This window comes from Cyprinodon tularosa, unplaced genomic scaffold, assembly GCF_016077235.1.
Source record: "Cyprinodon tularosa strain WSP-4 unplaced genomic scaffold, ASM1607723v1 ctg313, whole genome shotgun sequence".
In the NCBI taxonomy this organism is placed as follows: domain Eukaryota; kingdom Metazoa; phylum Chordata; class Actinopteri; order Cyprinodontiformes; family Cyprinodontidae; genus Cyprinodon; species Cyprinodon tularosa.
In genome coordinates this window covers 1,191,808-1,218,203 of record NW_024039023.1, presented here as the reverse complement: position 1 = coordinate 1,218,203, position 26,396 = coordinate 1,191,808, and the positions used below count along the sequence as shown (strand labels likewise).

Below are 26,396 nucleotides of genomic sequence, written 5' to 3'. Positions count from 1 at the left end.
AGCCAAACATCCTCTAAATGTTCAGTGTCATCTTTGAGCACCATTTCACTTTTCTTTCACCAGTTCACCACAGTTCTTCCAGCAGTCCACGCTTTCTCTGCTCTCTTTTTCTCATCATCTTCTCCTTCTTTCCCATCGCCCGGCTTGCCACAGGTTTGCCTGCTGTGTCTAAAAGCAGCAGCAGCAGCAACCCAGACTGACAGCAGCTCATTGACTAATGTGGATCACGTGCAGCCTGGTCCAGGACGCTCTGGAAGGCTTTACCGTATTAACAGGAGAAGCAGCGCAAGTGAAGTTAGACACTGTCGTTGGAGAACATGTCATTTATAAATGTTTTAAATCAGGTCGGGTCCGGACCGCAGTCCGCTAATCCATGACCTCTGTGATAAAGTGAACTGTCTATCTGTAAGCGATAATCAACAAATTATAAAAAATGTTAATAATATAATATATAATATACTATATAATAAAGAATATTACCCTGTCTATAATAACTCTTAAATTAATCAAATAAAATCCCCTTTCTAAATTATTTGTATACAAATCCAACTAAGATAAGTTCTGTTCCTACTGATATATGCCATATTTCCAATAGAATATTGGACCTCTGGTCTAACTGCAATTTAAAAACATCTCTGGAAACTTCAACCATATTAAAATATTTCAACCACATGTTTCTAGCTACAAATAAAAACTAAGAGTAGTTGGGAAATTCTTTTAAAATATGCCCATTGTTTACACACAAATGTGGGAGAAAAGTCCTTTGTTTAAAAAAAAAAGATTAAACTAAGTTGGTATCATTTTGGTAAGTTTAACAGTAGTTGAAATAAATGACAAACGTTTGTTAAAATATTAAAAATGATTTTAAAAAGTAAACCTTAACAAGAAGGTTTTGCAGAAGAAAAATCAAACTCGATCTAGTTGCATATGTCTATATTTTTAGGTTTTATTTAGCTTTATTCACTAGTAACTGAGTAAAACAATTGAAACTCCAGAATATGATTTTATTTTAAGCCTAATTCCTTTTTTATAAATAAGACAATTTTCTCTTATTTAAGAGTATTTGGCTCATTTTAAGCAGGTAATTTTTTTGCTATAGCCATAGATCTATATCTTATCACTCAGGATGACTGAAAACTTAAAGATCTCAGCAGCTAAAAGCGTCCAGCCACCATTAGACGCCACCTGAAGACGGACCGGTTTGTTCCGGATGGATTTCTGTCCTACCATCACAAAAAAACATAGTGAGCTGAGCCGAGGCGATGCATGAAGAGGAGGAAAAGACAAGATTCTAATTAAAACTCTTGATGTGAGCTTCTATTTTCCTTTGTTTTCCACCAATGGCCGTAAGAATCATGTATTTTAATTACTTTTTAAAATAATCATTAAATACAATAAATCTAATTAGATTTTCTGTTGGATTGATGAAGCTATACGCCACATTAAAAGGCAGGAAAAATGTTTAACCTATTTTCTGGATTTCTCACCCTAACAAAAACCTGCTTTATTTTTTTTTACTATAATTTCTACTTATAAAGATAAACAAAACAACAAAGAACAAAATTTAAAAGACATTTTTGGTGCTTTTAATATGAAATGAAAAATAAACATTTGTTGGTTATGGGAAAGCAGAGAGGAATGAAATGATAGAAACTCTTATCAAGTACATTTAAAAAAGAAAAAATCTTTAAAATATGAGATTCAATAAATATTTCAATACATTTAGGCATGTGGATACATTTCTCATGATTTACATTTGCTTTACAGTATAAATCATTAAATGACTTTTTTTTTTCCTTCTCCAATCTTCATTATTGCACTAATGTTGTGATGGGTTTGTCCTCCTCAAACTGGTCTGATGCTAAAGTTGGAAACAAAAAAAAACAATCCTAATCACTTTCCTATCGACCAATAAACCAGTAAAAGTTAAACCCATCAGCTGGGACAGTGTGCAAATGAACGGCGATGGCTTCCAAAGCTTAGCAGCAGTCTGTAGGCCAGATGTTAGCTTAGCATAACATGTAGCAAACATGATGAAAGCAGTGGGTGTAACCTGTGAGCATTTAAGGAGGCGCAGCAATACTCCTACTTCCACTCTTGTCGAGCTGATTTCACCGTATTCTACCTACAATTCATTTCTGCATCTGACATTATGAGCAAAAACATAATTAATGCAGAAGTTGGTAACTTCCTGTGCAGAAAAATAAGGTTTTGAAGTTTAAGTGTTGACATCATGCATCGTTTACTCTACTGTATAAAATCAGCCGCCAGTAATATATATATATTTATCTATTTAACTGTAAATATAGATAAATAGATGAATAGTTAGGTATATGTGATAGAATTTATTTTAACCAGAATTTGAAAAATATTTAATAAATGGTCATTAAGATAAATTTTGATTGTTACTCTCTTCAGCTTGGCGATTATTTGAATTAGTAGTGTGAATTAATCATTTTCTTTATTAAAAGGGTATGATAACTTTAAGGCAGAAATCTATATATGACTATCAAATGATTTGTTGTATTTTAGCAGAAACACTCTGGTTACTGCGACCTTTGCAGTTATAACCCAGAGGTGAGAGTCGATAAGTCTGGTACTGCAATGTCTAGTCATAAAAATTTCGATTAATTATCTAAATGATACATTTGAATTATTGATCATTTAAAATAAAAATGATGAAGTGTCAGAACTTTCTTTATATATATATATATATATATATATATATATATATTTCTCTATTTTTTCCCCTCCGAATTGTGTCGTTGCTAAACCAAAAAAAAATACGATTAAATGCAGTTTCTATGGGATGCTCGATAAAAAAACCATACTTTATTTATCTGGTGTCCTGAAGATTTTTGAAGTGGGTTTATTTTCAATGAGTGAAGAAAGTCTTCAAAGTAATTAGTTTTTTTTTTTTACTTTCACTTTTATGGTAATCAGGATATTAATATAAAGTATTGTTTTCATATATCACCAAGCCTGACTTGATAGAGTGTAGTGTGAGTATTGGGACACCTCCATAAATGTTTTAAAAATGTCTTTACACTCTGAAAACTCTAAATATTACAAACTTTCATCAGAAACTTCCAGAAACAGAAAAAAAAATGTGCTGCTTTTTTTAAGTTTTCAGTTGTTGGATACATTCTGCTCTGAAAATCAAGGTTAATTTACACATTTATAACCATTACTGCACAGCCCGACAGCTTTGTAGTGTAAATAAATTATTCTAAATAAAAAATAAAAGAATTCTTAGAAGATATATCGACTGCTGGGGTGAATCTGATGCTGTTTAGGCATCCTTTGCTTCACTGTTGGGCTTTACCTTTTGATGCTTAGCTAATCTAACTGATACTTAATGTGAATAAACATTAAAAAAAAATCAATAGGAAAGAAAATGCAAAAACCAACAAAGCCACAGTACATGAAGGTGATTTTCAGTATATAAAAAACATTTAAAAATATTCAATTAAAAAAGCTAAAATAACCAATCACACGCCAAACAAACACGATGTTTAAAATCACACAAATAATAAAAAAAAAAAACAAGCAAGGCAGTCAAAAAAGGAAAAAGAAATAAACGCTGCAAAAATCACTTGGAATCCTCCGGCTGCACTGCAAAAAAGTTTTTTTTCTCAAAATAAGTGCATTTATGCTTGATTTGAGGAAGTGAGACCCTTTGCCAATAGAACGAGACAATTTACATTTAAAATAAGAAAAAAAGAAATTGCATTGTATCATTTCAGGTGCATATTATCTAATTATCTTATTTTAAGAGTAAATATATTTAGTCAATTGGCAAATCGTCTTATCTACTTGCTCAAATTAAGGTTAAATGTGCTTAATCTAAGAAATGTTTATTTTTTTTAGATTGTTTTTGCAGTGCGTAATGAGCAAAGATGCGACTCCCAGCCACCAGAGGGCAGTAATGTCCCAACGAAACAGGTGTCAGAAGATAAAAAAAATGTGCTCTAAACAATTATTAATCCATGTCAAATAATCTCTGGCTGGATAATCTAGATTTATTGACCTGCATCCAAACCAGACGTGTTCTCTAAACCTGAAATACTCCGTCTGCTCTCCAGTGAAGGTCACCAACCACTGAGCTGATGGGTAAACGGTACAGTAAATATCTCTTTTAACTTATATGGCAGTGAAATCAGTTACACCAAAGAACCCCTCATCTTAGAGATTAAGGTATTTTATCAAAATACTGACCTGGCATAAACGGCATGTGATTTTCCTTCACAGGTTCCTATGATGATTTAAATCTGTGCACTATTAACCGGCTGTAAGCTCAGGCAGAGCAGAGATACCTTCCCTAAAGGCAATAACTACAAAAAATTATCAATTTAAAGCCACTTCAATTAGTGGGAGGGGTTGCATATATCTAAGTGTACAAAAAAGAGAAATTGATGATGCTTCCATCACCAAAGTTTAAACTATACAGTGAATGTTTTCAGTGAGAAGCTGGCGTAGAATAAATGTTCACAGCAGAGAGGTTTCCTTCTGCTAACAAACCCATCACAACGAGCTACAGTACGACTCTGATGTAACAGGAGGTCAGAGGTTGCGGCCTTTGCCAAGGCCGCGGCAGCAACGCGTTCAAAATGAATCGTTTTCTTTACAAACACGAGTACAAAAGGAAAACACGGCTGATTTGTTTTGTTCTGACAGCACCGAGGTGCCTTTGGGAAACCCCGGCTTGTCTGCTTCTCCAGCCCTTCGTTTCCTCTTTGATTTGGCTGCACAGAATGGTATAAAAACAAAACATTTAAATCTCTTCCCTTAAAGCGCCTCAGTTTTCCCAGTCAGTGCAGGGAAGGCCTTCGTCTTCAGACTCCGACTCGGGAGAAGCTTCTTTGATTCTCCTCAGAGCCTCGTGGATGCTGCGGGTCAGGGCGTCGGCCGAGTGCAGGAAGCTCTTGGGGTGGCGCTGTTGCTCCGGTCGGGTGCGGACCTTCTTCAGGCGGACGCCCTGTCGGATCTGAGCCAGGATGTTGTTGCTGTCGTCGTCCGGGTCGGGGCCGAGGACCCGCAGCTCAGCCTTCCTCAGGTGGAAGCTGCCCCGTTTGAGCGAAGCTAACACCTCGTCCATCGGCGAGCTCGCTGCGAAGACAACGGCCCAGACATTAAAGGAACACTTTATTGGGAAGAAATGACACTCTAAGCGGCTTAAACCACGATGCCACCCTGAACCTTAAACTCCTGGAATTTAACCACCTGGAACAGTAACCCCTCCAAGACCTTTGAGGTAAATAAAATTCTAACAAATGAAGGTTAATGTCCCATCACCCGGCTAAAAAGAGCAGCAGCAGCAACTCAGACTGAGCAGCTGATTGGCTAATTTGTATCACGTGTAGCCTGGTCCCGACACTACGGAAGGCTTTACCGTATTAACAGGAGAAGAGGTGCAAGTAAAGTTAGACACTGTGGTCAGACAACATGGAGTCATTTATAAATGTTTTAAATCAGGTTGGGTCCAGATTAGCCAGCAGGTCGGTCCGGATCCGGACTGCAGTCGCATAATCTGTCACCTCTGCTCTAAAACATGCTTTTAGTTGACATATAGCAACCTAGTTAGAGCAGTAATTATAACAAAATTGTAAAAAGAAAAATTTTTGAGTAAACACTTTGATTAAAAAAAACATTTTAAACCATGAATATAATCTATCCAGAACTCTTCAAGTGGAAAATGTTTAGTGTCACCTGGTTTAAATTCTGTAAACAGACCTTCTGTAAGGAACCCTTTGGGCTCGCTTTAACTAACCATTACATTGTAAATGGACTAATCTGTCTATTATTTTCAATTAATAATCGGGTAAAGTTTTTTTTCTTTTTTATCTTACCGTAAATGCAAAATGTTTGTATTTTTTTTTCTCCAATTTTGATATAATTACTGCTCTAAGTGAGTTGCTCTGTCATCTTAATGCATGTCTTAGAATCTCTATACTCAAGTTAAAGATTATTGATTATTAAATTAGTTGACGATTATCTCAATAATCGATTAATCGCAATTAATCCGATTAACTGTTTCAGCCCTAATCCAATTTAATCAATCAAAAAATCAAATAATCTAAAATGTAATCTACAGATTAATCGGTTAGGAAATGATTGTTAGTTGCAGCCATAGAGCTGACACTGATGTTCCTTAAGCTGGAAGTTCATCTTTAATCTCTTGAGAAGTTATTCTAGGCTAAATTTCCATTCTTATTATCCGTCTGTTTGATTTTTCATCAATGTTTCTCCTTCAATCAAGTCCAGGGAGGTTGGCTACAGTCCCCTCAATAAATAAATCCTTTTTTTCCAAATCACAGGAACATCAAGCTTCTTCAAGATGTTTTTATAGTTTTTATCTTTAACATGCTTGTCTATAATTTTCTTTCTAATCTGAGACAAACTTTCCTTCTCTTCCTCTGGTCCATGTTGAGTGTGGTAGACTTATATATAGGCCCACTGACTGATTACCAGATTATGGAGTTTTTACTTCATTCAATATTGGGAACTAACTAATTTGTCTAAGAAGTGATCAAATAAATCCTCAAAACTTTCCAAATGAACATTTGCACCTTTTATAACAGACACAGACTTCTTTCTTACAGTCACTGCCACTGAGGAAGTGGAGCTAAGGCTCTGTATTCAGCCCCCAACCTAATAGAGGGGCCATAACTACACAGATTATAGATCTAAATAATTTAGATTTGTTTTTTCAATCCCATTAAAATAATATTGCAGCTTCATCGTTGATAAATTAAACTATTTTTAATCATTTAAGATTGTAATTTCAGAATGAAATAATTTGAAGGTTACTTCTTAAAGGGTAAAACAAATGTTCAAACAGATGATCTGGGAGCAACTTTAAAATTTAGCCAATCAAGCTTGGCCCCGCCCACTCAGATTAAAACTAATCTATATTGGACTCCTAGAGTTGTGATGAAGTTCTAACAGGAATATGGATCTTAAATCTAACTCTGCTGAGGCCCCATGGAGCTACGGCCTGGTGGGCAGAGAGGCCTGGTTTTCCTCACCCTTCCTCCACTGTGAGGAGTCCAGAGACGCCGTCTTCCTCAGCTTCTTCCTCGCTGTCAGCAGCTGGCTGCTGTCAAAGAACCGAGGGGAGAACGGAGCCAGCGGCAGCGAGGTGCACTCTGACACCTCACACGTTTGCTGCTTCATAGGGCTCGTCGTTTGGTTCTCTATGGGAGGGAGCGACAGAGGAGGTGGGGGAGGCGGCGGAGGGGGAGGAGGAGGAGGTGCGACAGATGGCACCATAGGGAACGGGGAAGGAGACGATGAGAGGGGAGGCAGCGAGAGGAAGGAAGGCGGAGCTTCGACGCTCTGGATGGCGATGGATGGCAGCGAGGCGCCGTCGCAGCTGTAGACATCCGGGGGAGGCGGAGCGGAGAGTTCCGGGAGGTCGGAGATGGAGTCGGTTTGGACGCTGACCGCCTGGGTGCTGTGCTGCGGCGCTCGCCTCCGGCTGTGAGTCTGAGTCAGACGCAGACGGCTGGACCTCAGAGTCTGACCCGGGTAACGCTGCGGGCAGAGAAGACAAAACCAACCATCAGCAGGGAAACGGGGGGAGTTCATCCTGAAAGCGCAGCGCTGCGACTGAAGCGTCACCTGTTTCAGGCTGCGAAGTCTGTCCAGAGTCCTCTGCCTGTCCTGACTCACAGATGCATTTCTCTTTGCTTCATCATCTTGTGCAGCTTCTCCCCCCTTACATAAAACAAATAAAACCATACTTCAGGTTCAGCACAATGTTTGACAAAAGTTTTCTTCCAGCCAAATGTAACTAAAACTTTTAAGCTTTGTTTGGGATAAACCTCTTATTGCAGAATCCCCTGAACGCACCGCTACCAGATTAGGAAAACGACCCTAAACATAACACCGGGGGGTTCAGACCGAGGTATGTTCGTCCAGCTAACGTCCAGAAATAAAGCAACACACCCAAAAAGCTTCAAGCTTAATCCAGATGTTCTCCACTTTTTAAGAATCTTCATATCCGTACACATGATCATTACATTAAATCATCAATTTTGACCAAAGTACCCAACAAAAAAATATCTAAAACCTTTCTTAAAATAAGTGTAATTTTGCTTATTTTTTGGCAGGTAAATAAGATGAATAGAAATGAGTATTTCTGCCCTTAAAATAATTGGATAATATGCACCTTCTTATTTTAAATGAAAATAATTTATTCCATTGGCAAATTGTATCACCATCTCCTCAAGTCAGTGAAAATTGACTTATTTTAAAGACATATTGAATTACTTTGATTTTAATTATTGCATTGATTAGCCTAAATTTAAGATATATTAAATGATTTACAGATCAATATGCAGCTCTTGGTGTTTATTGATGCTCTGACACAGCTGCTGTTCTCAAAAACTCGCCTATATAACTAGAGCGAGTTCGATCCAAGATCCCAGACTGACTATAGTCATATTTGATCTAAAGGGGCACCTTCGCCCCTTTAGATCAAATCCAGACTTCTCAGTCAGTAGATCCAAAGTTAGATAATCTCAGATACCAAAATACTGAGGAAAACGGTTTAATTTGCAGCAGTGTTGCCTTTTTCTTTCAGAGGATAAATCTAGAATGTGCAGGTCTAGTGCCTCTAGAGGCCAAAAGTTACAGCAGCTACATTTAAATACGCTAAATCTCCCGGAGCTGATCTAAACGTTGGTTGATGGGAAATTCTACATCTCTTTTTATATTGACACTAAATTAATCATGAATCATGATGTGTGTAAACATGCACCAAGCGTTCCTACAGATTAAATCGTTTAAACCTGCACAGACCAGTCTGATTTTCTGGGAAGATGGTGGAGAAATAAATAGGGGTTTTACATATAAGCAGTGGAGATTATTTTACTCCAAAGATCTGAATGGGTGAGTTAATTTACAGCTGCTTCTTGTATCACTGCTTCTGTCTCCTTGAACCCCAGTCGGCCTCAGCAGATGGCCGCTCACACTGAGCCTGGTTCTGCTGGAGGTTTCTTCCTGTTAAAAGGGAGTTTTTCCTCTCCACTGTCGCTACAAGCATGCTTAGTGTGAGGGATTGCATTCGAGTCAATGAGTCGAAGCAATCAACTGGTTTTCCTTGGATAGAAAACTTTGAATCGATTTGACTGTATGATCTGTTGAACTGTAAAGTGCCTTGAGATGATGTGGTGTGAATTGGCGCTATAGAAATAAACTGAATTGAATTGAGTTAATCTCTCTCCTCTTGATGAATAAAATTTCTTTCTGATTGGATCAGATTAGAATCATCAGTTTACAATGTTTACATTAAATATTGTTGATCTGATCAGGCCTTCAATACGATTATTTGTTTTCATGTAAATGAAACTAATGTTTTTTAAAGTTTGCTGACAAAACTACAATGAAAAAAACAATAATTAAAGTATTGTTTCAATTTGGTCTTAATCTGCTCAAAACTAAAATTAAACAGTTGATATTTGAATCAAAGAAGTAAAGAACCATTTGCCTCAATAAGAAGGTGCTGTCTAAGAGTCGTTTTCTCTTCTATGAGCTGAAATAATCTGTAAGGAGTCATTCGTTTATATCAGGGGAGTAACGGATGTTCATGCATGGAGTAACAGGCAGCAAATGATTTGATCCAACCTGCTGCAGAGCGCTGCAGTCTGCATTGCTTCCTTGGCGCTGCTGGATTTTCTGGTTGTGATTAAAGATGCAGATTTCCTAATAACAAAAAGAAAAAAAGGTTAAGATCACTGACTGGTAACATCTGTCAAGATCTGAAGCAGCAGAAGGATCCAACCTTCTTGTTTTTGAGGTAGACTTTCTTGGCGGTGATGCGGCCCCTCCGGGCCTCCAGTTGCCGCGTCCTCTGCTGGAGGACGCACAGCTCTTCATCTTTGAGGGGCGACGGTGGGGAGGCAGGTTCTTCCTCACCCTTCATGGCATCTGGACTCTCAAAAGCATCATAGTAAACCACCTCATCCTGTTGCTCTGGTAGAAAAACAGTTTAATAAATCAGGCAGAATCAGGTTTTTATTTAATAGTAAAATTGATATTTTTCTCCTCTTTACTTATTGTTTGCAAGCTGAACTGCAGAGAGAGAACCTGTGAAGATGCTCACCCATCATCTGCCTGCGCAGACTCTGCAGCTGCGCAGTCAGCAGCAGCTCCTCGCAGCGCAGCACCTCGGCCTGAATGTCGTACAGCTGCAGCTGCAGCTCGTAGTAAAGCGCCTCCAGCTGGTCCAGGCGCTTCATTGCATCCTCCCCGCCCTGCAGACTCTGCATCTGAAAACAGAAAAGCACGGCTTCAGCATTACGCGGCGCCACACCAGCCCCTCGGGCTGCAGGACTAGCTGATTCTCCATAATCAGGATTTGACTGCGCCTTTTTTTCTGGTCTGAGTTAGATCTGATGGGAACTAAGGCGGATTCATGTTTCATGGTGTTCAGCTTCAGAGATGACATGAACAAAACAAACATTTGACCTGACTGTAATTCCCAGTGAGTCATTTCCACTGCTCTACAGCAGGATGTCGATCCCTCCATCTCAGGATGCCAGAGCAATGACGTCAATTTTCCAACACTATTATCTTGTTTATTTCCTTCGTCTTTTAACATCAAGTCTTTTTTTTCCCCCAGAGCATCCATCTAACACAGAAAACCCCTCTGATAAGCTTCAACTGCATTAACTCCATGCCCTACCTCTTCCTTCAAGCCATGCTTCTTCTGCTCCAGGCAGATTTCTTTGGCCCTCATGAGCTGTAGGGTCTCCTTGGAAACGGCGTACTGCAGCCGCTCCATGCGCTCGATGGCCGCGGCCCACGTCGACTTCCCAAACTTCCTCTGGTCTGCACGCATCCGCTCATACAGAGCTGTGATGGGAGCAGAAACAGAAAAGTTTGATTCTGTTAGCAGATTTCCAGGCAGGTTTCAGTTTTATTCCAGTTTAAAAGTTGCTTCATGAACTTTTGATGCAAGAAATGACCTCGAAACAGTTTGTGTCATGTAAACATGAAAAGGAAATGCTTAAATGTCGACACAAATAGAGCTCGGCATTTTCCCACGATGAGAGGAAATGCTCTGCGTCTCGGTTTACCTTTCTGAGCTCGGGTTGTGGTTTCAAAGAACTTCACCGTCAGCTCTTGGATGGAGAGCACGGCAGCGTGAGCCTTCCTTTGCCACTCCTCGTCTTCTTTCCTCAGGCTTTCCACGCGCCGGGGGCCGAGGCGCTCTGTCTCCAGGCAGATCTGGCGATGGAGCACCAGAGTTCAGGCAGTGCAGATGATGTCAACTTTAGAAAAATCCCAGCGTAACCATTGTGTATAAACAGCAAAGTATTCACACCCCTCCATTGTTTCTCCACCAAGTGAGAGAGGCATCCTGGATATGATTATGAAATAATCTCCATCGATTAAAGTAGATGCATGTTTTCCATAATGTATACATGTTTAACAGTTAGTTAAGGGGTTAAAAAATGTATGCAAAAGTGATTTTAACATGTCTGCTTTTTTCTGTACATCTATGGAAATAAACTGCGCTGAAATTTATCAGGTAATGCCGCCTTAAAATCTACCAGATCCTTGTCCCACTAATTGGTCAGCGGGATTAACTGTTAAATTAAATAAAAAATGTTTTATATGCATTCTACTTTTTAATTTAAACCCAATTCCTGATGAAGAGCTGAAACACTTAATGCTGCTAGTGAAGTTTTACTGAGAAAATTAAAGAAAAGTAATTTGAAATTTCTTGAAATACACTAATTTATGTTAAATTTGAATGGGTAAGGTAATAAAAACAATACACTTTTGCACTTTAAATAAGAACATTTTAGTTATCTTTTATTAAATGTATTGTTTTATTATTTTATTATTTACTTCCTGCTCTAATGAAGGGCAAATACACTTATTTCAGGAAACTTTCACTTATTTTTACATCCTTCTTTGCCGCTTGGGAGTTAATGAGGTTGTGCCTGCATCTTTCTGCTCTAAATAGTTCAAGGTAAATACTATTATTTGGCTTTTTTCCTGCTGGGAAGAAATGGATCCGTTTCTCTCTCTACAGCCACAAAGAACTCAGTAAAAGAAAAAAAAAACTTACTAATTTTGCTGCAATACCACTGATTTACAGCAGAGGGTGGTAAAGAACGGTTTGGAAATGAATGTATATTTATAGTGACAGTAACCCAGTATCCCAGTAGACCAGAGAGAGAAAAAGAAAGTGAGATGAGTGGAAAGCTTTCCCATGTGTGAAACCCTGCTCTGGATGTTAGCTCAGAAACAACCACCTCTGCTCGATGGCCGCCTATGGAACAAAATGTACACCGCCGATTAAGTCGACCCCCTTCCAGGGCCTCTCAGCACGTGCAGCTGGATAACAGCATCTCAACGTAAAACAGATGTGTGAAGTAGCGCCAACATAAATATGACTACAGTAATAACAAACAAAGAAAACACAAAACAAGCTCAAAACACCCTTAATCATCATAGCCAGCTGACTAATTTGTTAAGTGTTTTGTATTTCTGTGTAACGAGCACAGGGAGTGGTTTAGGGGTGAAGCAGAGAGCGTGGAGGGATGGAGGATTACATCAACAGCCAGAACAAAAAAAAAGGAAAAATCAGTCTGGCACCAAATATAATCTATTCAAGAAAAAGTGACTTTAAACTTGAGCGCATTATCTCATCATTTAGCTATTGTTAGTGGGAACATGTACAGTATCCCAGCTACACAGCAGAAATGTGGACCTGCTTTAAATCCTCACTAAGAACTAAATATAACTGGTGTTCTTTATCTGGAAGGCTCAAACTGGACAAACCAGCATTTCAAAGCATATAGAGCTAAACTCCTGTCATTTCTGCTAACTTTGACCCGTTTAACCTCAGAGAAAAACACAAACTGAAGCCAAATATCTCCACAATAGCGCTGACTCGTGATTTAGTCTGTTAAACTATGCAAAGCAGGAGGCTCCAGCACAAACTGGGAGAAGTCAGTCAGCAGCAAGCTTGTTGATACACAGAGTATCTGAAAAAGTAAAAAGAAAAGGAAAACCAAAGAATCAGATTTTATAATGATTAGATCCTGATAGGAGACAAACTAAAAAAAAATTAAACAACTTAATCTTTTTCCAATCAGACGGCATCATTTTAATTGGGATGTGTGCAGACAGCAACACTCTTCGGTGTAGATGCCGTTACTGAAAGAAGAAGACTCAAACTAGCTGTTTTCATCAGAAAGATGAAAGCGTGGGAACGTGTTCAGACATGTCTAAGGCTGCGCTAACACTGCAGATATTGATGATCAGAACTGTTTTATCCCCCTAAAAGCACATTCATTTCTTTTCTTTTTGCCACCATCAGACTCCAGTTTGAACAGTTCACAGAGCCAACGTGACCCGCATGGGCAAAACCACAATGTAGACGAGACCCAGCAGCGTACGGTTTACCTAAGTAATAAGTGATGAATTAAATAAGTTATTCAATTGATTGATTTTAAGGCTAGGCTTAAAACTTTCCTTTTTGATAAAGCTTATAATTAGAGTGGCTCAGGTTACCCTGAGCTATCTCTATAGTTATGCTGCTATAGGCTTAGCCTGCTGGAGGACATAGGGACCCCTATTTCATCACTCTCTCTCTATTCTCCCACTCTGCAGAATCTTTTAGTTCAATCTCTAATGTTATGCTCTCTTTGCTTTTTCACATAGTAGCTTCATCTGGTCTGTTCCTGTCTGGCTGTGACCTCATACCGGAGAGAAATATCAGCTGTGCTGCTGCCATCAACACCTTTCTTTATAGATGTTGGAGATCGGCCTGTTTTTCCAGTGTAGTCCTGTTTCTCTGACTGTGACTGGCTGGATGTGCTCTCTTCATCCTCTGATATGGGACTTGGTTCGGAGCACGTCTGCCTGGCTGTGTTTTCCTGGACGAGGCCGCCTTTTACAGTTGCCTTTTATAACTTTGCTTCCATCTCCTTGAACCCTAGTCGGCCTCGGCAGATGGCCGCTCACACCGAGTCTGGTTCTGCTGGAGGTTTCTTCCTGTTAAAAGGGAGTTTTTCCCTCTCCACTTTCGCTACAAGCATGCTTAGTGTGAGGGATTGCATTTCAGTCAATGAGTCGATGCAATCAACTGGTTTTATTTGAACTATAAAGATCCTTGAGATGACATGTGTTGTGAATTGGTGCTAAATAAATAAACTGAATTGAATAACAGGAGCTGACAATATTAGGATCACATCATAACTAGATGTAGAAGGTAGGAAAAGAAAAGGGAAGGACTTTTTAAAATGTGTTTTTGAGGAGCGGTCGCTGCTGTTCTGGAAAGGAGTCCGTATCAGTGAGTAGTTAGAGTCTGGATGATAACGTGACGACATTAACCAGACACACCTGGAAAAATCAGCCTCCAATAACGTAAGACAGGAAACAAAGAAGCTGCTGAAGTTCAGGAAGTGGTGGAGTTGGATCAATCCATTTTCAATGCATCTTTAAACATTTAGCTGTAAATTCAATTTAAATTCAGGTACAACTTAATGCTACATTTACTACTTTAATAATATATAAGATAAATTAAGAAATGTAAAAGTATACATATTTAATGGTACATTTATATATTGATTAACGGGTCATTCACATTTATATATTTGATTATATTTTCCCCCACCTATCTTCAGGAATCACATCATGATTATTGTCAAAACATTGAAAATGATTTAACTTGTATTCTAGTTGTACTAACAAACAAGTGGCCAAATAAAATATTTGTCATTAGGGCCACTTTAGATAGAGCCGGGCGCTGCAGGGTAGACTAATAAAACCCGGGCTGAACTCCTCCCTCTTTCACACCCATCACAGATCCTACTCTGAGTGAGCAATAAAGCCAAACAAACCTCTGTTCTCTGAATATAATGGGGCGTTACAGATAGCCCAGAAACCACATTATACCCAGTAAAGACTTTAATTTGAATAAGCATCAAGAAATCAGAAATCTGCTCCCCTCCCAGCTTGTAAACAAAGCAAAGAAGGAGGAAATCGCTGCAGAGATGAAACAGAGTAAAGAGTCTTAACACCTCTTGGTGACTAAAGCTCCAGGAGGCTGAACACAACAGACTTAAAATAGAGGTGACACTACGTTCCCTGGTGCCTCCATGGTGGTCTCTATCTCATTTGGTTAAAATAGCGAAGATACAAGACATGGGGAGGGGTTTATCAAGCAGAGAGGAGGAGGAGATATTCAGATGCAGCTTTTATTTTTTTAGCACATTACCTTCAAATCCTCACTTGTAAAGAACCTCTCTTCAAATTCAAAATAGTAAAATAATTTCAAAGGCTTTTATAGGAAACTTTGAGCGAGAGATCAAAATAAAGATGTTCTTTAAAACTTTAAAAAAGTTGGTTTTATATATAAACACTTTCAGTAATAAAAATAATTATGTAAAGCTGCTAGAAACCTAGATGGCCATCCTCATTGGTTAAAAGTGGGCTAATAACAAGACCTGCTGTGTTTATGTCCAAATAATCAGAGCTACTATAGTCATGAGGGAGACAATTAACTGCAACGGACACAGAATTAATTAACTTGAATATCATGCAATGTGAAATTTTTACATTTGTGTCTAATTTGCCTGAAAGATGAAAGGAAAGCACAGGCCAATGGATAGGAGACCAATGACCGTTGCCGTGTAACAATGCAGACTGTGTGCAGCAGAAATTGGAGCCGACTGAGATAGGATCAGCCTCAGACGTGTCGGAGTATCACTATATTTCTAATTCATGGCAACCCTCTGACCTTCTAGGCAAAAGGAAACCTACACCGCACAGGTTCATTCAGTGGGCTGACACAGTTCACCGACACTCTGCTGTCCTATTAGAGATCATCAATTCAAATGAGCCTCTCCTCTTTCATTCAGTTTCTCATCATAACCCTTTAATGTTTTATTTACTGTGACAGACCAAAACCAATGTTTACATAATTCTTCTGTGGAAGGAAAATGAAAACTGTTTTATTGGTGGGTGAAACGAGTTAGCATTCAGCTCCTGTATGTCAATACTTTGCAGGATCATATTTAGCTCAGGTTACTCTGCAAAGTCTAAACCAGAATACAGATCTAGAAGCTTCTACCTGTTTGCAACTCCCGAAATGGTTTCCTTCTAGGAATACCGATGGTTCCTGCCAACATATTTAGCATAGCTTCTATTTGTTACAGCTGTGCTGTGCATTGTTTTTACATTAACGCTAAATTTAGTTTGAAGATTTGCTGATTTTTTTTTTTTTTTTTTTTTTTTATCATGATGCTGAAATTTTTTACAACTACGCAGAAATGTAGTTAAAGCTACACTGAAATTGTTTACCACAAAGCTGACATTTCTTATTACAGCTACACTGAATCTCTTACAGGTATGCAGACATTTCTTAATTGCAATCTGGGGAGTGTTTAAAGCAGTGTGCTTGTGCTCTGAGAGGTTCGCAAGTACCTGGTTCGATCCCCACAGCCTCTACTCTGGGTCCCTGAGCAAAACCCTTAACCCACACTGCTAAACGGGCGCCACACGATGGCAGCCCACTGCTCCCCTAGGGGATGGGTTAAATGCTAAGGTTAATTTCTCCAGTGTGATATCAAAAAAGTTCCATTATTTTTATTATGATTATAAAAATTTTTTTACCACTTTCCTGAAACTTGTTTTGAATTACATCTCAGACAGACACGGTCCTTTTGAACTCATTAACCTCCATATTTGCACATATATTTGAGAAAAGCACTACAAAAAACTACTGTTGCACCGATACCGGCCCCGATCCAACACTAAAATGGTGGTATCGGTATCAGCGAGCACCAACAAATAGGGCATAGATACCCTTATGAGAGCCAAAAGTTTATTCAACTATTGTCACCCATTCCAGGTAGGTAATAAAAAGTCCTATGAGAAAATGGAGCAGCGCATGAACCGAACGCAACACACGCGAACCGAACCGAGACAGTCGAACCGTTCCATACCTAACACACATCAATTTCAAACAGATGTATCGGTATCGGCCATAATACAAAGCCAGGTATCGGTATCTGGGCCAAAAAAAGGCGTTGATGCAACACTACAAAAAACATCAACTCTGCGCCCTTCAGACTCATGATTTTAGACCCATCCTGAGTCTTGCAGGCAGATAAACATTTGCAATTCCTCCCTTCCACCAGACAGGAAGCTTTGTCCCGTTTCAGAAGGTTTCTAAAATGGCTGGTCTGTCACGCCAGACCAACAGGAGGATCAATAAACGGCAGCATTGCTGAACCTGTGGGAAGTTGCCCTATAGCAGCTGCAGGTGGATCACAGCAACAAACTCACCAGGTAAATCTGATAGCTTGCATATTAAGGGAAGATATGAACCTTTGAACATCACCTCCCAACATGGAGGTAAGATCAAAAGAAAAAGGAATCAGCTCAATTAGCAAGGAGTTAAATAACAGAGAAGAAACAGGTCAGCAGAGAATTTTAAGAAAAGCAGCTCCTGCCTCTCTCTAACTCAGCTCATTTGCTTTGAAGAAAAGCAATCCCACAGCATGATGCAGCCACCGCTTTGTGTTTTAGGAGGCTGTTGTGTTCAGAGTGACACGATTATCTTTCATTTACACTTTTCATTTGGATACAAAGTCTTTTTTTGTTGTCTTGTCTCTACTTTATAAAAATAAAAGAAGAAAAATATGATGTTTATTTTTAACACAAAAAGATGAGATACAATCAAACTGTTGGTTGAAAACTAGCAAAAATGTGGATACATTAGCAAGGCGCTGTGCAAATAGAAGACATATTGAGCCTAATCTGCAGCTAATTCTGCAGGTTTAGCTCATAGTCTGAAACACTGTCAGGGTTTGGCTGCATTCTCACACACCCAACAAGTATTTTACACTCACAGCAACAAAAGAGGTCCGGTAAGGCTGCAGACCTGACAGGATAAAAAAATCCCTCTCTGCTCCTCTGTTTTAACAGCAACGTAAATCACAATGCAAACAGCATGTAAATGAAAGTGTATGAGCTAGTTCCCAACTCCTTTTGCTTCCCTCATGAGCTTTGAATGAAAAAAAAAGAAAGAAAGAAAAAGAAAACACGACTTCCTGTATGAGTCGACAACACATATTCGTTTGCATACAGCTTTGTTTTTAGCCGTTGGAGTGCCCTGAGGGAAGCAGGTGGCAGAGCTGGAAAAAAAAACAGGCATCCTGCAGATTTTCCATCTATAAAAACAAAAACATTGAAGAAAATTAAATCCTTTTAACGTTAACCGAAAATTAGGTCTGATGCTTCCCTATGTATTCAGATGCAAACTTATCTCATCTCTACTTTAGAGCTGAATTTTCACGGATTTAATGGGTTGTTTTTAAATTAGCTAAAAAAAAACAATCACCACATTATTAAAGCTTAAGATAATATTTTAAATTAACACAACAATGATAAGTCCTTTAATTAATTATGAATTAACAATGAATCATGTTAATATACTACTAATATACTGACTAAAACGGTTTAAACTACATCTTCTGGTGTCCCGGCAGCAGGATGGACTGATCCAACTTTATAGAGATGATAATACTCTTCCCCTCTTCCTCACAGATCAACTCTCTGACTCATTGCTGAGCCCAAAAATAGTTCCTACAGCTCTAGACAAAATAGAAGAAATCATGAGGCACCATCCTACATTGTTGTCAGACTTACTGGTAAATTCCCTGGCACATAAAAAGGTGAAATGCAAACAGCTTTTTGCTCTATGAGTATCGTAGCATTTAAGAAATTGACAGTAAATTCTTTATTTAGACCACACAAGAACATAAATACCATCATAATGGAGGGACAAGGAGACACCCATATGCACAGAGCTGTTTGTATTGGTAAGTGAAACTGTGCTGGATGAGCGTGCTGGGTGAGGAATGCAGGGCAGGGAAGGGAAAGTTCTGATCATGTTGTTCATTGTTGACTGAAAGGGAGCGTTAAAGCTCATCTGTCAGAGTGTGACTGTTATACCGTGGGACATAAATGACTGCAAGTCAATCCCTGCTACTGTTTGGTTCAATTAACCAATTAAGTGGCATATGAGACAAAAAGATAGCATGAGGTCGGCGCCAGGGAGTCTGCAGAATAGCTGCAGGGTCATGGCCTGCAGCTGTTTTTAGAGTTGTCAAATGCATCTATACTCTGAAAAGTATCAATAATTGAATGCTGTGTATACTAATTTGGAATCAAATAGATAATATGCAAGTGTTTTTGCACATTTTTGCTACTGTAAATATTAGATTTTTTCACATTAAAATAAAAATACACCAAACAAGCTTCAAATATTGTCAAATTGTGTTATATTTGGGTTATTTTGCATTTATTTGCGCACTAATAGAATCTGTGATCCTGTTGTTGTTCCATGTGGAGATTAAAAATTGGGACTTTTTTAGATTAAGAAATATATTTTTACACCTTTAATTATGAGGCATTTCTTGTTTCCATGGTATCTAAAGTGGTATCCAATATTTTCCTAGGTATTGACCCTAGCTGTTTGTGACAAACTGATTTGTATGCAGTAAAGAAGTCGATAGATGCAACTAAAACCTAAAGTTACCACAATGAGCAGAAGGTGGTTGAAGTCAACTCACCATGTGAGATGTGACCATGAGAAGTTAATGCAGAATGGCACAGAGTAACATTTAGATACATGACACTGGATGGTTATAGATGAGAGAGACGGCAAGCAGTAGAATCTGATGCAGTGATAGCAAGCTGTCAATAGTGCATTGCATTTTTATCCTTATACAAAATACACCAAATCTGTTCAGACAGCTTGAAAGAGAGGTTAGCCTAATACAGGAACTCCCAGCCTTTTTTTTTTTGCTTAGGTGAATCCCTCTAGTGGTAAATTACACTACTTTAGTTCCCTAAACCCAGCTGCATCCTCTGAAAACACAAACCATTCCCGATTATGCCAGAACAGCCGAATAAAATATGCACAATGATCCACAAGTCTGGGTTAGTTTTGTGTGTTTCCAGTAAAATGATTTTAAAAAATGACGGTTAAGATGAGGATTTTTGTGCTGCTCAGCTCAAACTAATTTTAGCTGCTAAAGAGAAAGGAAAGGGGAGTTTTAGGTTAGTGAATGGTGGCAAAGAACAGCCCAAAATATGGGTTCATCAAGGGTTCAGATGAGTAAAGTATTGACTAAATCAGCTTGGATTAGTCTTGTCTTCATTTGTGAGATCCTGTCTGATACTGACAATATGTTTATTTTTCTATGTTTCAAACTCAACTGTTAAAAACTAGAAGCCTTTTTGTCAATTTGATGACGCGTGACTTAAGAGGGAGGGCAGGAAGTAAACTGTCAATGGAGGCAACCATTGCAGAGAGCCTGCATCGTAGTGATTCAGATCACTTTGAAAAAAATGAGTTTCTGACATAACCTCAAGATTAGCCAACAAAGCCAAAGATAATAAAACCTATCAGTGCCTTCATACTGCTGCTCTAAAATAGCAGATGCTAGCTAACTTTTTTTTCCTTCTCTTGGTTAGGTCAGTAAAACATGACCTGTAATAATTATCGTTGATGTGTTAGTTTATATATTCCAAAAAAGTAAAAAAACAAACCACCAACTTTGTTTTCCAAGTTTGAAAATGTTTTGCTTCCCATTTCTCAATATAAAATATCAGGAGTAGCGTTTGAGTTCCAGGCTTATAGAGTGGCCCAAACAAAAGCCTTGTTATGGCTTAGAAAACATAGCCTAGTAAACTAGCCCCACCCACCAGCAGCCAAAATTATTTTTGCTTGCGACAAAGCTGTGCGACGCTGGAGAAAGCACAACAAGGAAGATGGCAACAAGTATTGAACAGTATCATGCACTGCGGCAGCAGCAGCTTTCAATGGAGCTCCATTAAAAGTTAACATTTTCTTTTCTGTTGCTGTTGTTCAATAAAGTAAGTTTTAAGATCATTTGAGGTGAGAATATTATACTTTAAAGTGTCACTATATGGTCCATTTACCGATTTAATGCGTAATAAAAAAAAACAATTTTCGAAGTTGAGAGGACAGCAGCAACCAGCAGACCTCCGAGGCAAACGGCAGCCCGTCTGCAGAGGCCCTCCTTCGGCATAGTCATGTGTGAAGGACCACTGGCTCTGATGGCGATTTTTGACTCAGCTTTGTAATCAGTTTTGGAAGGATCAGACTTGGGGTTTTCGTTGAAATGTGAGCAGGAAGAGGCTCTACGCTCTTTCATTTTTAAGAAGGACGTATTCGTAGTTTTATCGACAGGCTGTTTGTTTACACTCCCCCACTAGCTTTCTGTTGCCCTTCCTACGTCACAGTCAGTTACGCTTGTTGGTCAGAGCGTTGGCCAATAGGCACAGACATGGTTTGAAAAGCAACAGGTTGTTCTCACCAACAATCTTCCAATGTCTCATTCATTGGGGCCAGACTAAATTACACATTTAATCTCATATTTAGTCTGGTTTATCATGCTATAGAAAACATGCAAACTGAATCAAAAAATCAGGTCCACCCATTAGTAAAGGGGAGCCAACATCGTTTTAAGCCTGCAAAACTGGATACTGACCCGTGCCTCTAAAAAGGGAGTCGACCAGAGTTTATTAGTTTATATATTAGCCGGAGGTTGATGGGAGCCCAGTCTACCGACTAAATGTTAGCCCAAGAGTCATAATTCAGTAAATAAGAATTTCACAACAAGTACTGATAAACAGAACCCAGAAATGGACACTACTGCTAATGATGGAGCCACGGCAGACATATGGCAGGTTTCTCGCTAGCGTATTTCAGCTACAAAAAGGTCACCTGTAATGCTAAAAAAAACCAGGCTGATGCCGTAATTTTTTTAATATAAACACACTTTATATTATTTATGAACATACAAGCAGAAAAGAGAAAAAAATAACAGTTGCATGTAAAGAGCAATCGATTGGATCTCCGATATCGGATATCAAATTGCTGATATCCGATCCAGGTATCGGGTCGGTGAAACTCTAGTTGTAGAAGTCAACTAAAATAAACCAAAAGTTGCTGGAATCCCTGATAAAGGGATACAGAATGCCTTAATATTTACATCAAGATGATACAGCAGCAAAATATTTTAAAAAATTGCCTTCAAACTTGCACCTTTTCTGGTAAGATATTTTTAATATACAGCACTAAACTTGTAAATGCAGGAAAAAAATGATTATTTGGGTTCAACTTATACAGATAAATGTTCCCAGTTCGCTTATTTAAAAATAAAAAAACTGTACTCATCATGTTTGCAATTGTTGAGCAATTATCCTCCCCAGAACTAGAATAAGTGACCCAAATAGGGCATGTTTTACTAGATGTGAAACACACAGCTGATTTAATTTTCAGCCCCTGATAAAGAAAGGAAATAAAGAGAGTAGAGAAATAGTATAGAAAACAGGAGAGAGCTGAGGCTGCAGAATTACTGAGTGGTTTAGTGACTGCTGTAATAATACTTAGGCTGGTCGTTAATCTGCTCTAGGCGAGGAAAAAAGAAAAAAAAAAAGCCTCTCCGGCTGATCCTCTGCCATCATCATCTTCATTATCATCACCGCAACCCCACAAGCCTCAGCATGTACCAGTTAAGTCATGGTAGTGGGCTTATGGGGGGGTGGGTATGCTCACTGGAGGAGGGACATTGATCTAATCCTTGCTCAAATCAAACCGCAGTGACCACTTTTACAGCAGAGTCCACAAATCTACGAAGTGCACCCAATGAGAGACAAACTGTCTTCAAGGGCAAATGAGTAATCCGGCTACAGGGAGGTCTAAACCCTCTTAAAAAGAGCTCTAAAAACAGATGGTATTTGTTTCTGTGTACGTGTGTCAATTACCTTAATTTGCTGTCGCCGTAGAGTGGCCACTTCCCTGATGTCCCTGAAAGGCTGAAGCAGGTAGTGGTAGAGCTGGGTGGTGGCCTCGAGCAGCTCTCCGTACGCCTCGTCCTCCTCCGGGTACACCTGCAGCAGCTCCACCATGCTGTCAATGGCCTTGTGCTTGTCCAACACCTGGGACAAAGTGGATGGAAAAGACAGAGAGAGGATGGAGACGTGAGTTGTAGGAGCATGATCCACTTCAATGTTGAAACAAGGAATTCAAAGGCTCAGATTTTTGTTTAACACTGAAATCTTTAAACATCTCCATGCTGAATTTTTGCTGCAATTAAAGATTTGAACATTCTTTTTAGTTAGCGACAGCTTTTCTCTGAAAGAAAATACTAAAGTTAATCAGCACCAGCAGGCCTTTTATATCTGACAGAGAATCTGTGGAGGTCAGGTTGAAGGCAAAGAGGCCTTCTATTGATCATCATTAAGGGTACCCTACTTTCTGGACTAGAAGCCGCCATTTTTTCCCCCCACGCTTTGAACCACACGACTTCTAAAAAAGTGCAGCTTTTCTGTGGATTTTTCCACCAGGGGGCAGAAGTCAAAGCTTGAAAATGAAGGGGGTCATTTTCATTTAGAACAAACATATGCAAGCAGCACAGAACAAATGTCCTGAATTCACACATTTTGACTTTTATTTGCCGCATTTTAAATACTGAACCAATGAAGAGACTGTGCACAACTCCTGTGGAGCTCTTACTGCCTGTCACTACAAGATCCGTACCGGAAGCACGATCCTTACCATCGGTTCCTTTGCGCATGCACAAGCAGATACACACTCGGGTTTCCATAATTCATCTAATTATAGAACTAAAATTACTTATTTCAATACTTTACTCACTAAAGAATGCTACTACAGATCTTTAAAAAAAATTTTATGATTTTTCTGGGACAATTTTTATGCTTTTTACATTTTTTGTTGAGCTGCTTGTCTGTCATCATGACCAAACTTCTCAGAGCAGTCCCGCAAAATATGATTAAACCATGTTTATCTGCATTTCAGTTCCTTCTTTATTTGGGTTAAGGCAGATTATACTTTGAAACTAGGTCGGCTGCGTAGGTGTCGCAGTGAACAAAAAGACATCCCCGCCCCCTCTGCAGACGCTCTGCTGCAACTCTCCCAAATTGTAGGTGACTTCAGACAGTGCCGCAGACAGGAGGCCTCTGATTGGTCAAATCTACATCTGCTTATCGCCTTGTTTTGTTTTTATGACCGCAATTCCGGAAAACAACTCGTGAAGATGGACCAGCTAGAACAGTGAGGTGTGCGAGAAAGCTGGGACCCTTTTTCCACCTGGATCCCCGCTCTTTTTTCGCCGTCATGTCCCTCCGTTGCCGGACAAACTTGCCCCAGTTCCTCCCCGCCTCGGCTGTATCTAGACCCACAGCGTATGGCGCAGACCATCCTTCAATACTGAGCATAAATCAAAAATGTCTGCATCCAGCTCACTGCCATACACTGCTGTTGGGAGTATAATTAGCCCTTTACGCACTATATACCTAAAGTTAAAAAAACTCAAAAAGACTAGATTTATGTTTAAATCCAAAGCCGAAAAAGTTAGCTCCCTGAAGTAGCGTAGGATCCCATATCCTGAACAGATCGGGCTGAGACAAGTGATAAAACAGAAAGGGTTTTAAGGCATTTATTTTCCCAGGAAATACATTAACCTTTAACACATTATAGTTTAGTACGCTTGCTATTTTTTGGGAGGTAAAAACGTAGCTTAGGTCGTTTTTTTACCTGACCTGGATGTATATGTGGTTCCGCATGCGCAAATGGGCTGATGGTACGGATTGTGCTTCCGGGACGGATCGGGAAGCGACACTGCCACCAGACAACAAGCTAACGGGAGCTAGTGTTCTTCTTCATCCCTACTGTAGGGGTGATATATAGGGGTCCCCCTACAGGTTTGGTGGGGGACAGTGAGTAGATATAAGCAGCTTATAGCCTGGTGTGGTTTACAAATGTGCATTTCCAGTTTTATTTTATTTTTTTACTTAGTGGGTATGGCATATAGTGGGATGCACTCTATAGTCTAGAAAATACGGTGTAATTAATATTTGACAAGGCATTCTTACAATAAACACAGAATTTGTTTTAAAAAAAAGTTAAAACCCTCAATCAGCACAGTTACCTTTTGGAAGCAGCTTGTTTGTGTGTGAATAATTACTGTATAATAAATGAAGAGGATTTGATAACTATGTTTATCTTGGATGGGAAATTAGTTGCTTAGTCATTTCATACCAACACTATTTTCACAGATGCAGCTGTATGCTGTTGGATTTTTCATATAAACTCATACTCCCTTACCCTGTAGGAAGGGCAGGGCAGCAGATTGGAGATCATTTGTTTTGATCAGGGATAATATGATACACATATTAAACAGTGTTTTAATGGAAAATTACCTCCAACGTTATTTAATAATTACAGAGAAAATCAAAATAAACAGAATAAAAAAGCATCTTTTGACTGAAATGGTTTGTCTACAATTGTATGATAGAAGCAGAGACAGTTAGGTATGAAATTGAGGAGTTGACTCGGTTCTGGCAAACATTACAAAAGCACAGATATACACAGAAAAGCATCACTAATTATGGTTTAAACAACAAATTCTGCCTTATTATTCGATTACCTTTTTGCCAGATTCCAAACTCAGACTTTTCTGAACTAAATATAGCTCAGTAATTCGCTGCCCTCTCAGTGATTATCTGTTTGAGATGCATTAGTGGCTTTAGGAGAAACAAAGTGTTCACTTTGATTAATACACTGCCATGTGAACTGCATTTCTCGATTACTTCAAATACAATAAGACCATACTGAGGGTAGACTCTGGAGGACTCTGAAGAATAGCTATATGTCCAATTTTTAAAATGGTCCTGCATAACATGCTGCTGTTTAAGGGTTTGATACATGTAGACTCTATTATCCTCTTTGAAGGACTTTCTTAGCTATTGTGTGATGTCACTCATAAAATCTTAATGAGGATCGAATTTAAGAGGCTGTAGGCCACTTGAGTTGTAGTCTTAAAGTTTTTGGGGGTCTTACCGCCAGGTTTTAGTTTAATCACAATAGAATTATGGTTAAGCATAAGAGATGTAAATAAATAATCGACCTATGATTGAAGATTTATGGTTTATTAGATTAAAATCAGATCAATCCGATTAATTGATAATGTCCGTTTAGAAGGAATTTTCCTTAGTGTAGATGTTCGTTCCTAAATGGAACCTCGTGGGCTGGTTATATTCCCCTAGCAGTGTGTCGTAGTGAACTTGGCGCAGATATTTTAGATTTACGCCCAATATTGAAACATGGTCTGTGCTATGTTATTCCACGCCACAACGCAAGAGGGACAATCAGAAACTAGCTGTGGGCTTAGATACTGCCGAGGCGGTGAGGAAGTGGGGTCAAGTTTGTCTGACAACAGAGGGACATGAGGGTGAAAAAGAGCAGAGATCCAGGTGGAAAAAGGGTCCAACTTCACAAGTCGTTTTTCACAATGTTGGTCATGCAA

General features: G+C 39.1%; 1 protein-coding gene across 2 annotated transcripts in view; it reads right to left on the bottom strand.

The window, feature by feature from the left end:
• Positions 1-1,563: 1,563 nt before the first annotated feature.
• jmy (junction mediating and regulatory protein, p53 cofactor) overlaps positions 1,564-26,396 on the bottom strand; it is a 39,378-nt gene continuing 14,545 nt past the window's right edge. Inside the window, exons 2-10 of one of the 2 annotated variants that reach the window (XM_038292491.1) lie at positions 22,834-23,007; positions 11,085-11,235; positions 10,691-10,860; positions 10,109-10,274; positions 9,788-9,978; positions 9,631-9,708; positions 7,624-7,719; positions 7,029-7,536; positions 1,564-5,109 (exon numbers count right to left, since the gene is read on the bottom strand). In XM_038292491.1, the coding sequence (XP_038148419.1) occupies positions 4,799-5,109; positions 7,029-7,536; positions 7,624-7,719; positions 9,631-9,708; positions 9,788-9,978; positions 10,109-10,274; positions 10,691-10,860; positions 11,085-11,235; positions 22,834-23,007 (1,845 nt within the window). In that variant the 3' untranslated portion in view covers positions 1,564-4,798. The remainder of the gene's footprint in view (positions 5,110-7,028; positions 7,537-7,623; positions 7,720-9,630; positions 9,709-9,787; positions 9,979-10,108; positions 10,275-10,690; positions 10,861-11,084; positions 11,236-22,833; positions 23,008-26,396) is intronic. The other variant, XM_038292492.1, reaches the window with a different exon arrangement.